This window comes from Haliotis rufescens, unplaced genomic scaffold, assembly GCF_023055435.1.
Source record: "Haliotis rufescens isolate VD_foot unplaced genomic scaffold, xgHalRufe1.0.p SCAF_10, whole genome shotgun sequence".
Lineage (NCBI taxonomy): Eukaryota > Metazoa > Mollusca > Gastropoda > Lepetellida > Haliotidae > Haliotis > Haliotis rufescens.
The window spans coordinates 24,814,644-24,826,941 of record NW_025963780.1 but is presented as its reverse complement, the minus strand read 5'-3'; the positions used below and the strand labels follow the sequence as shown (position 1 = coordinate 24,826,941).

The 12,298-nt window shown below is 41.4% G+C and overlaps 2 protein-coding genes across 7 annotated transcripts in view; both read left to right on the top strand.

Annotated features, from left to right (window-relative positions):
• Window positions 1-7,673: 7,673 nt before the first annotated feature.
• The window catches only part of LOC125376756 (solute carrier family 23 member 1-like), a 39,711-nt gene continuing 35,086 nt past the window's right edge, over window positions 7,674-12,298 (top strand). For 2 of the 6 annotated variants that reach the window (XM_048388598.1, XM_048388577.1), the window contains exon 1: window positions 8,024-8,190. The gene's annotated coding sequence lies outside the window, so the exon portion shown is untranslated. The other 4 variants (XM_048388589.1, XM_048388623.1, XM_048388579.1 and 1 more) reach the window with 4 other exon arrangements.
• LOC125374629 (protein ALP1-like) lies at window positions 9,878-10,859 on the top strand. The gene has a single exon (XM_048385655.1). It carries the CDS (start codon window positions 10,050-10,052, stop codon window positions 10,857-10,859), a length of 810 nt encoding a protein of 269 aa, XP_048241612.1. The 5' UTR covers window positions 9,878-10,049.

Below are 12,298 nucleotides of genomic sequence, written 5' to 3'. Positions count from 1 at the left end.
TTTAGACCCTTTTGGTCGTCTTAATCAATTTTAGTAAAACTGTTAAAGAAATGGATAGATTTTTCAGTCAAAATGACTGAAATATTTACGCATTTTATAAATTGCCTGAGAGAATCACATATTACAAATTGACTGTAATATATACATGCTTACAAAGAAAACAAGTTGTGAAAACAACGTCTATCGCGCATCGAAGAATTTCCCAACCAAGACGTAGAGGAACAAGAATAAATCTGTTCAATGCTTCAGCAAATGAAGGAAAACACAATGCAAATGTCATAATTACAACCTACCAAATGTATGTGTATAATTTTAGGCAGCTTCCTTGTTCGAAGAATGTATCCGTGAATATCCACACAGAGGAACAATATCCCACACGTCTGCAGATGTACAAAGAAACTTATTCGATGTCACGTGTCTCTGTAACAATCAAATATTTTAAAATATATATATCGTTTCGGGATATTATAACCCGTGTTCGTTTCTCAACTGATCACTTATATTGTTTCAGGTGTTTCACATGGGTGTCAAGTCTCAAAGGTCGGCTGAGAAAGCCCACGTGACAACTATTTTCATAACGTCAACGGTTCCTAAAAAATCCATTGAGTGATAGATACCAATGAGCAATCAATCAACGTATTATCTGATAACCCTTTGAACAAAGTATGTTGTTTTTAAATCGTCACTTCACGCCATGATATGAGTGTATTCCCTTCGTTTAGTAGACATGTAAACACTCACTTTTGACATATCAACTGTGCAAGATAACAGTGATTAATCAATCAACGTATTTTCTGTTAATCTTTTGATGACTAGGAACGATCCGTTGATTTACAACAAAAAAAGTAAATCAACTGATCATTCATCTCTTGCTGGGCTGCCACGTGCATATTACATAACACACATTTCACCTCAATTCAAACCTGGATTTAGATTGAATAATTACACCAAACACAATAAATGCCAAATGGGAACCTTTGTCAGGTATTCTGAGTGGTGCTGCCACTAATTATACCTGTAATAAATTCATTAACTGAGCATCAAGTGAATGATGACAAATACACAAGTGTAGGGTTATACCAGAACACGTGGATGACAACATGGGAGTAGTAATCGTATTATCCGCACAATGAGAAATCCGAAAATGCTTTCACTGCATAGATACATTTTATATAAATAAAACTATATCCATCAGGGGTATTTCCAAACGACGACATCCGATGAGCTCTGTCGTTCTTTTTGTCTGTTTAGGCTGAAGAAATTAATTAACATGCGCCCTTTGTCGAAATCCTTATAGATCACGGTTAACCAATCAGTGTTCAAAAATGCGTAAAACAAATATTACTTCCAATATTACTGTCCTTGCAGACGGTAGCCCAGTCTCTTGTCACGCTCAATTGCGTTGCATATCATCCAGGTACTCACGGGAAAACATAACAAAGGCAACATAAAGCCCCGGGGAATTGCTTGCGATCAGTGACCCTATAAGAAACATAGCCAAGTGTCCCTATTCTCGAAGTACATTGAAATCTTTATTCTTTTCATTACAAATATCTTTACAGGAAGCATACATCAGCTTCGTCAAGCACATCTTCTTTTGAGCAGCACTATCAGCGTTACTAGCCTGGTGTCTGCCTCCTTGTTTTGCACAAATCTTAAACAAATTCAACCGAGCGTGGTGATGGCAAGTTCACCAGGAGTGTATAAGCTCACCAGCAAGGAACAAGTTCACCATGCAGGGTACAAGTTCACCATGGAGGGTACAAGTTCATCATGAAGGGTACAAGTTCACCATTGATAATAAAAGTTCACCATTGATTGTAAAAGTTAACCATTGAGGGAACAAATTCACCATGGAGGGTACAAGTTCAACATGGAAGATACAAGTTCACCATGGAAGGTACAAGTTCACCATGGAGGATACAAGTTCACCATGGAGGATACAAGTTCACCATGGAGGATACAAGTTCATCATGAAGGGTACAGGTTCACCATTGCTAGTTAAAGTTCACCAGCAAGGTACAAGTTCACCATGCAGGGTACAAGATCACCAGCAAGGTACAAGTTCACCATGGAGGGTACAAGTTCACCATGGAGGGTACAAGGTCACCATGGAGGGTACAAGTTCACCAGCAAGGTACAAGTTCACCACGCAGGGTACAAGATCACCAGCAAGGTACAAGTTCACCATCCAGGGTACAAGATCACCAGCAAGGTACAAGTTCACCATGGAGGGTACACGTTCCCAATGGAGGGTACAAGTTCACCATGCAGGGTACAAGTTCACCATGGACGGTACAAGTTCACCATGGAGGGTACACGTTCCCAATGGAGGGTACAAGTTCACAATGGACGGTACAAGTTCACCATGGAAGGTACAAGTTCACCATGGACGGTACAAGTTCACCATGCAGGGTACAAGATCACCAGCAAGGTACAAGTTCACCATGGAGGGTACAAGTTCACAATGGAGGGTACAAGTTCCCAGTGGAGGGTACAAGTTCACCATGGAGGGTACACGTTCCCAATGGAGGGTACAAGTTCCCAATGGAGGGTACAAGTTCACCATGGAGGGTACAAGTTCACCATGGATGGTACAAGTTCACCATGCAGGGTACAAGTTCACCATGGAGGGTACAAGTTCACCATGGATGGTACAAGTTCACCATGCAGGGTACAAGATCACCAGCAAGGTACAAGTTCACCATGCAGGGTACAAGTTCACAATGGAGGGTTCAAGTTCCCAGTGGAGGGTACAAGTTCACCATGGAGGGTACAAGTTCACCATGCAGGGGAACAAGTTCACCATGCAGGGGAACAAGTTCACCATGCAGGGTACAAGTTCACCATGGAAGGTACAAGTTCAAAATGGAAGCAGCACTATCAGCATTACTAGCCTGGTGTCTGCCTCCCTGTTTTGCACAAAGCTTAAACAAATTCACCCGAGCGTGGTGATTGCAAGTTCACCAGAAGGTTCAAGTTCACCAGGAGTGTATAAGCTCACCAGCAAGGTACAAGTTCCCAATGGAGGGTACAAGTTCACCATGGAGGGTACAAGTTCACTGTGGAGGGTACAAGTTCACTTACATCTACGACAGTGTAAGCCATTCAGTATAGTGGGGCGATCATTTGGAGAGGTTCCGTGCCTTCTTTGAGAGACTATCACAGGCAAAATGTGAATTTGCCCAGGCACATGTTGCGTCGATCAAGGTCGGTACAAGCGGTCAATGTAATAGTAAAAGCTGTTGCACAGATATAAAAGAACTCATGAGATTTCTGTGTAGGGCTACAGAAAATGTTTTCAGAATTCATCAGTGCAGTGGCCCCTCTCGCTAATTTGTTGACCAAAAGATCATTGGGATAACCTCTGCCAGACAGCATTTGAAAAGGTAACTGCCATACTCATGAATTCTACAGTCTTGAAAGCACCAGATTTTGAGGAATCATTTAAGCTGGCAATTGATGCACATGACATAGGTACTGTTAGCCACTTGCCAAGTGGCAATGGGGTTCCTATCTGAAAACACCGAATACATGCAGGCTTCCAACACTATTCTGAGTTCAAGAACGGACCACGCGCTTCTTTCAAGACATTCAACAGCGACAATTCTGGCCATTGGTGAGGGCACTGACCGATGTTAAAGGTCCTGTTACTTCCTGCTGCCGGCGCTAGTTTCACCCATGCTATTGCCTTGTAAACCTAAACCTAGGTGTTTCAATATAATTTGTTATTCATTCATTTATCTCGTCACAACCATTTACTGATTTCACACTTTAGTTCTGTGAGAACCACATTCTGGGTTAACCTTTGTGTTTCAGTTTTAAAATCACCTCGTAACTGTAGTAGGTGTTCATTCTGCAGATTTTAAATATGTAAGTATTTTTTAGTGTAGATAAGGTATCACTTTTATTCTATTTCAGCTTGTTTGATTCAACAGAGGTTTGTGCCATTTCCTGGTTTCCTATATATTATTAGTTGTGTCCTTATCAGTATTTGCCACTGATAAGCTTCCACTGGGTCAAAGGTCAATGGTCCAGTCTATGTTACTTGTAAGGGTGTTTTGTTCTATTGTTTGCTCATCATTAGTTTTACCTGTTGTTAGCCAATTAGTATACATTTAAACTCAAATCCATTTCTCACCTGCCAGTACTAATCTCTTGCTGCAAACACACCTGTGCTGCACAGCAATTCACAATAGATTAAAGATCAAGTAATCAAAGTTAGTAATCATAATTAAACTATATCAATCTAACAATTATGCTTTTAACCATTAATTTAAATCAAGTACATAAGTAGTAAGGTTTTAAATGACTTGTAAACATAAACAAATGGAAGGTTAAGTGAATGAGGTGAGTGTGATGAGATTAGGGTCGGACTAATGAGTATTGCTTATCTATACATATCTTTTATATTTCAATGTATTGGTAATTTGGTATTTTGTGTATTTTGGTATTTTATGCATATTTGCTTTTATCTGGTAAATCTGGTGTACTTCTAGACTTTGTACATATCTCTGAAGTAGAAGTATGCATGTATTTATTGATAGTGAATGAATGACTGAAGCTGTATTTTAGTGATGCATGTATATGTAAACAATGTTGTAATTGTATTACAGTGTTTCTGTTAAGTTTCAGTAGACGTTCATAGCATTGTGTTTTCACAATGGTGAGTTCTTCTTTCTATCTAATTTAAGCAGTGGTGTGGGAGTTACTATATTTAGTTTTTGATTCAAGTTTGTTTGTTTGTTTGTTGTTTAACGCCACACTCAGCAATATTCCGGCTATATGACGGCGGTCTGTAAATAATCGAGTCTGGACCAGACAATCCAGTGATTGACATCATGAGCATCGATCCACGCAATTGGGACCGATGACATGGATCAACCAAGTCAGCGAGCCTGACCACCCGATCCCGTTAGTCGCCACTTACGACAAGCATAGTCACCTTTTACGGCAAGCATGGGTTGCTGAAGACCTATTCTACCTCGGACCTTCATGGGTCGTTCACCTTATTAAGCTGCATGCACGTGAACTGAGATGCCCCCTTTGTTTGTAAACAAAACCACTGATAATTTGTAAATACTTGACGTCTTCGAAGGACTCAAAGTATCGCAGCGGAATGTCGTGCTACAGGAGGAGACGAGAGGTCGAACGTATTCCTAAATTTATGTATACAGCGTCCATTCCACCAACCCCTGATCCCAAATCAATATATATGCCATGCTTGTCGTTGGAGGCGACTGACGGCATGGGCAGGTGACATGGGGATAGCGCCCCGCAGAACTCCCAACGCCAGCAGTGAATTGTGAATTCTTATTTCAAATATCGCTTCTGGACCATCGCTTTTGTATCCTTGACACGACCCCCATGCTTGTAACAGCAGCGGTATGGTTAATACCGTTACCTGCTGGCATAGCTGGAATAAACCGGTATGTTTATAGGGGTCACTGACCTTGCCCCACTCTATGCAATACATCTCCCTACAATACCAGACCGAAATGGTGAATAAAGGAGATTGGCCCGGATCACCAACAGGCCAGTCGTGACGTCGACTCCGAATCGCCGACTGATGTCCTACATGCGTGGCCTCGATTTGCCACCACCTATTGTTTGGAATAGGGAGTGCAGTCAGGCGTACTGGTTGGATATTAAGACAATAGAAGGTGGCGGGGGTCATCTCAAACCTTTAAGTCGCATTGTACATTTAGACATATAAATTTTATATCAGTTGTCATATAGACATTTGTATCTTATATTAGATAGTGTTTTGTACATCTTACAAACGTATCATATAATTTTACATTTGGACATATCTTTTTTGTATCAATTGTCATATAGACATTTGTCTATTATATGAGATGTATCTATAGCGTTTTGTAATCTTATAGACGTATCATATACATTTAACATCAATAGAATTATACCATACATCATAAATCAAGCACATATGCAAAAAAACAACACACTACAGTCCAATAAGATGGTGTTTGTTTGTTTGTTTGTTGTTTAACGCCGCACTATTCCAGCTATATGGCGGCGGTCTGTAAATAATCGAGTATGGACCAGACAATCCAGTGATTGACACGCAATTGGGATACGATGACATGCATCAATCGACTCACCGAACCTGTCAGTGCAATGATACTCAAAGGTACAGTCATCTTCCCTTGAAAGGGACCACACAATCCAGTGATTGACATCACGAGCATCGATCCACGCAACTGGGATACAATGACATGCATCAACCAAGTCAGCGAGCCTGACCACCCGATCCCGTTGGTCGCCACTTACGACAAGCATAGTCACCTTTTACGGCAAACATGGGTTGCTGAAGACTTATTCTACCTCGGACCTTCATTGGTCGTTCACCTTATTAAGCTGCATGGACGTGAACTGAGATGCCCCCTTTGTTTGTAAAACACAACCAATGATAATTGGTAAATATTGTATTTTACCAAATGATGTACATGTTAATACGATTGAAAATGAATTTCATTTTTCAATTCAATGGGGGCATGGGCTTTATTTTCTATTTTGTATGGGCAATTAAAACATACTCTATTTTCTTCTTAAATATTTTCACACCGCCCAGTTTCTATATTTATCGGCGCTACACCACGTTTAAACTTGGCTAAAGGTGATTGGTATGTCTTAGGCATATGTCGTAATAGATAATTTTCAGTTCCATGTTCTGTCTTAAAACGCATGTATGTTCTTTGTTTATTTTTCCTTGGTCTTCCATTTTTCTTCTGTATACTTTCAGTCGATTCCTGGAGATATTTCTTCATTACACATCGTAGTACGTCCCTACACAAATACTTCTTGACAGTATAGACTGTTATAGTTGGGTTCTGTAGGTTTAGCTCTGACAGTTTATCCATCATTCTCTTGCTCCAGTTCTTCTTCATCTCGACCGCCTCCGTGGTCTAGTGGTAGAGCGTCCGCCCGGAGAGCGGAAGGTCCGGGGTTCGATCCCCGACCGCGTCGAACCAAAAGACGTTAAAAGATGGAACTTGTTGTTACCCTGTCTGGCGCTCGGCATTAAGGGGCTAAAACAAGGACTGGTCGGCTCGGAGTCAGTATACTGTGTCTGAGTAGGGTATTCATGTTAAACTGCGGCATGGTATCTCAGTGAGCTAGCACTATAAATCGGCATCAGTCCGGACTCGTACAAGCAGCCACACAAACACACACACGTACATGCACGTCGCTATATAAGTGCAATAATCTTGGACGCGACGTTAACCTCATTTCACCTCACCATCTTCTTCATCTCTATAACAGCCTAACGTTCTGCCGACTCAAATATGATTCTGTTCACGCTAAGTGGGATCATCTTGAATCTACACCATTGTTTTGTAATGGTCCTCGACTGCCGTACAATGAGAGGCACCCATCCCGTCTCACCATTCACTGCTGCGTTAGCTGCATACTTTCCCAATCCCAAGAAGTACCTGATTGCTCCTTTCTGTACCGCATTGATACAAGATAGATCTGAAGTTCCCCGTATGGCCGCTCTGTAGTTTAATGTCGACCATACCATGCTGTCATAAAGTTTTGTAAAAGAGTTGAAAGGGATACCACCCAAAATATTTGTATTGGTATATTTGTCCGAGAGCTTTACTTGAAGATCTTGCAGCATACCATGTGACCTATATATTTCTACCAGCAACAATACACCTGGCTGCTGTCGCCTAAAGCTTCACCCCTGGCCTTCGTCTGTGTGTGACCGCCCAGGGGAGACATGGGCTCTGCATATGACCTGGTAAAAAATTGGACATATAATTTAAGAGTAGAGTATTGATTATTTTAATCTGGTATAGAGAGTGCACATTGAGAGCTGCACAAAAAAAGCTACACTTGTTTTACTTGTGTCAATACGATTACTTGTTGACACAATGTGATAAGAGCAAAGTCAGAGCATAGCCCCGGCTTTACCGAGGCAACCATAAGGTCTATATATAGACAGGTGTTGGAGGTGAGGCCATTCTATGTTGACGGGATATGTGGGGTCGAGGTGAGTCTTTTGTCCTGGCCAACTGTATTTTCATCACTTAGTAAGCCACCGCAGCGGATCGACACAGTACGCGACCCGGGTGCACGGACTTAAGTCGTTATCTGATACAGTGTTGTGGGAATATAGTGACCCTGAAACCATATTAGATACTACCTGGACTGGACTGGAGACAGGTAGGAACTTTCACATATACTTTCAGAAATGACTTACCGACCGCACTCTTCAGTTCAGGGGCGCAGTTGCATTCATTCGTGCATGCATGCATTCATTCATGCATTGTAAGGTAGCTGCTGCCCACACCTTGCACGTTATAACATTGCTTATCCAGTATTCCCAGTCTTATACCCGTTCACATGCGATTTATACATATGTATCTATATGTGCATTCATGTGTAGATATACATGTGTGAGTATTCTTAAGAAATGAACGTCAGTTTGGACGGGTTCATTGACTTGTGGTTAAGGTTTGTGAACTCCAAATATCAGATCACGTGACTACCCGTTCAGCCAATCAGCATGAAAGAAACAGTGTAAACTTCAAAGTAAGAAATTATTTGTCACGTGAACGCGTTTACTCATGTGTGTATATTTACACCAGGGGCAAATTTATATCATGTCTGGAGCAGGTGCAAATGTAATTGGAAATTTGCACTGTGTGTATATGTTGCAATGTGAACGTTTATGCCAACGAAAGAGGATGATCTGATTAATATATCTGTTGATTTGCCAACACCAGTTCTGTATTCTGAAGTTGACGCTATTCAGTATGCAGCAGTACCAACTTGATGTAGACATCGGGGAGCTGGGCGGACGGTGTTTTCTTTGGGTTTCAAGGCGTTAAAACTTTGGGTACAAATTAAATCAAACACATGGTCTCTATTCTCATTCAACTTTGAGTGAGTGAGTTGGGTTTAACGCCGCTTTTAACAGTATTCCAGTTATATCACGGCGTGTCAGCTAAATGTGAGAGGAAAGCCCGAAGTGATGAAGGTCTCAGGCGTTTACCACTTCGGCAAAACCCACGAGCACGGGTATGGTGCTGACAAACCTAGAAACATAATCGGGGCGAACCGGGATTCGAACCCACAATCATAGGTTTCTGGGTGCCTAAGGGACGCGACTCTGCACAGCGAATCGCGGCACCTTAGACGACTGGGCCACCCGTGCCCCCCATTCATCTTTGAAAACTGATGAAGATATGTTCCTTACTCCATTTACATACTTTATTTACACACCTAAGTAGATTTACATACTTTATTTACACACCTAAGTAGATTTTCATGTGAACGCATAGTAATTTACATATGCACATGTATGTATAGTTACACATGTGTAAAATTACTTACGTGAGTAAATGTTGTATTTTATACCCCGTTAACATGCCAAAATATATACACTTGGGTATCTTTACATACAGAGTAAATTTGCACATATAAGCAAAACTAAAAATATTTTGCGTTCACATGAAGAAAGTGCGCCGTGTGCAATAAGATATTCGTGATGCAAGTGATGTAGTTCAGTCTCTACAGTCTCTACAGTCTCTACAGTCTCTACAACTCATTCACTCACTCGCTCTTAAAACCAAGATGAACATACTACTCATTGTGGTTGGTTGGTTTGTTGTTTTACGCCGCACTCAGCAATATTCCAGGTATATGACGGCGGTCTGTAAATAATCGAGTCTGGACCAGACAATCCAGTGATTGATATCATGAGCATCGATCCACGCAATTGGGATCGATGACATGCTTCAACCAAGTCAGCGAGCCTGACCACCCGATCCCGTTAGTCGCCTCTTTCGACAAGCAAAGTCGCCTTTGACGGCAAGCATGGGTTGCTGAAGACCTATTCTATCTTCACGGGTCCTACTTGTTATGAAGAGAAGACAAGATTTGCCTTTTTTTCTCTGCACTGGTTTAGCTATGGATCTTATTCACGAGAGAAAAGTGTGGACAAAACAAAGGTCCAGAGCCTGGTGGAATGACATCGTAATAGGAAAGTTTAAAACAAAGATTGGGTGGAACATTTTAGGATGACACGGGAAACATTTTACTTCCTTTGTCAGGAACTGCAGGAATCCCTGCCTAATGTGCCATTTAGGGAAGGTTTAGACATTGACCATAAAGTAGCTGTAGCAGTCTACTGGCTTACATCTTCTGCAGAGTCCAGGGCATTTGCAAATCTCTTTGGAGTTGGGAAATCAACTGTTTGGAAGTGCCTGAGAGATGTTTGTGAAGCACTTACTGTCACAATGATGTTGAACTATGTCAAATTTCCAAAGGAGGATGATCTGAAAGCAGGGCTGGATGGCTTTGAATCGGCTTGGGGGTTTCCGAACTGTGACCTTGACTGGACATCCATTCCCATAATAGGCCCAGTTCATGTCCACGGAGATTATCGTAATAGGAAAGGGTTCTATTCAATCATCCTACAAGCGGTATGTGACCACAAGTGCATCTTCTCTGACATCAACATTGGCTGGCCAGGGAGAGTACATGACGCCCGTGTCTTTGGATTTTCAGAACTGTTTCATAAAGGCGAAAACAATCACCTGTTTCCCAAGTGGCAAAGAAAACTTACTACTCCAGACAAGGAAATTATTATGCCAATTACCTTGGTTGCTAATGCTGTGCATCCCCTTAAACCCTGGCTTTTAAAACCTTACACCAATCAGGCAAACCTCACTCCTCCTCAGAGGCAATTTAACTATAGACTCAGTCGAGCCAGGCTGACTATTGAAAATGCGTTTGGTCGGCTGAAAGGTAGATGGCTGTGTCTCCAGAAAAGACTGGATGTGTCAGTGGACAGTCGTGATGACCTGTGTATTGTTGCTTATAGCTAAAATGGATAGAATTATCATTAAACCGCCTGCATGTTATCAGAAATGAGTGGGCCACTGTAACTTGATAATGCCCTCATATTGCTTGACGACGAGCCATTATCACGCCTGTTGTTAGGTGACGTCATAGGATAGGGATAGGTGTCGTTACGTTCAATAGTGACGTCATCTGGTTTGTTCTATGACGTTTCCATATTTGTAAAAGTAGGTCAGTGACATTCGTGTTGATTGCAGTAAATGTTTCAAAACCGACATTGTTGTTTCTTTTTATTTGATAACGAGTTCCATCCATTTTAGCTATAATTTTAGCTGCCTCCTTCGTCGGGCAGTTAATGGAAGACCTCGGGCATCTGCAAATGATAATGCCCTGAAAAATAGCGTTACCCTTATAATAACCTGTGTGAGATGCGACGTGAGAGGTTTGAGGAACAGCTGGCAGATATGGAAGAGCAGCAGGAGGAGGATGAGGGGTGGGAGGATGACGTGGCGTCAGTGCTGAAGCATTACGTTCTGACCTTGCATCATATTTTGTCTCAGTGTGAACAGTCTGTATTTGAAACGCTAACTTTGTGTAAAGCAATATCATTTGGATGTCACTGTGGAAGATCAACCAGAGAATGACAAAATGAAGTTAATTTTATTTCACAATTTCAACAGAAAATGCTCAATAAATCATCGTTCAACATATTGTTTAATGTTTTCGATTCAAAGATGTGGATATCACAACAGATCGTAGTGAAATGAAAGGGAAGTGGTTTCCTTACCAGTTTGATATTTTATGTTACTTTCGAACAACAGAAGATAATCAACCCTCACGGTATTACAGATTTAAGGCGACACTCCACCGATGCCATGAATACTTGCGTCTGTTATTCAATGTAGAGCTATGTCATCACTATACATGTATTAAGTCTATCATTCAAATCATCCATATTGCACGCACTGGTGGTTACTATATGGTCGGACGTTAATAGGGGAAAAGTAAAGAAAAGAAGTGAAACTGGACATTCATCACAGCCCTGTTGCTTTTGTTGTGGATCGCCTTCGCATCTGGCTAACAGTGAAACCTGTCCAGCTAAAGGCAAGAAATGGGGATCTTGTGGGAAAATGAACCATCTTAAGAAAATGTGCCATTCAAGTAACTAGGGCGGTACCATGTCATCTGTGAAAATGGTTGATGCTACAGAGTTTGAACATTCCTATGAAGATCGTGACAATTCCTATTATGAAGAAGATACTGTTGTATCCACTGTAAATTCAAATCAAGGAAATTTCAAGTAATGTGACCTAATCATTGCTAACGAACCTGTCACTCTGCTGATGGATATCGGTGCAAAGGTCACAATTTTGAATGAAACTGTTTACAGGCATAAGTTTGCGAAATACCAATTGCATGCTCCAAAGCAGTCACTCCTCAGCTACAATGATGAAACCCTGGAAAT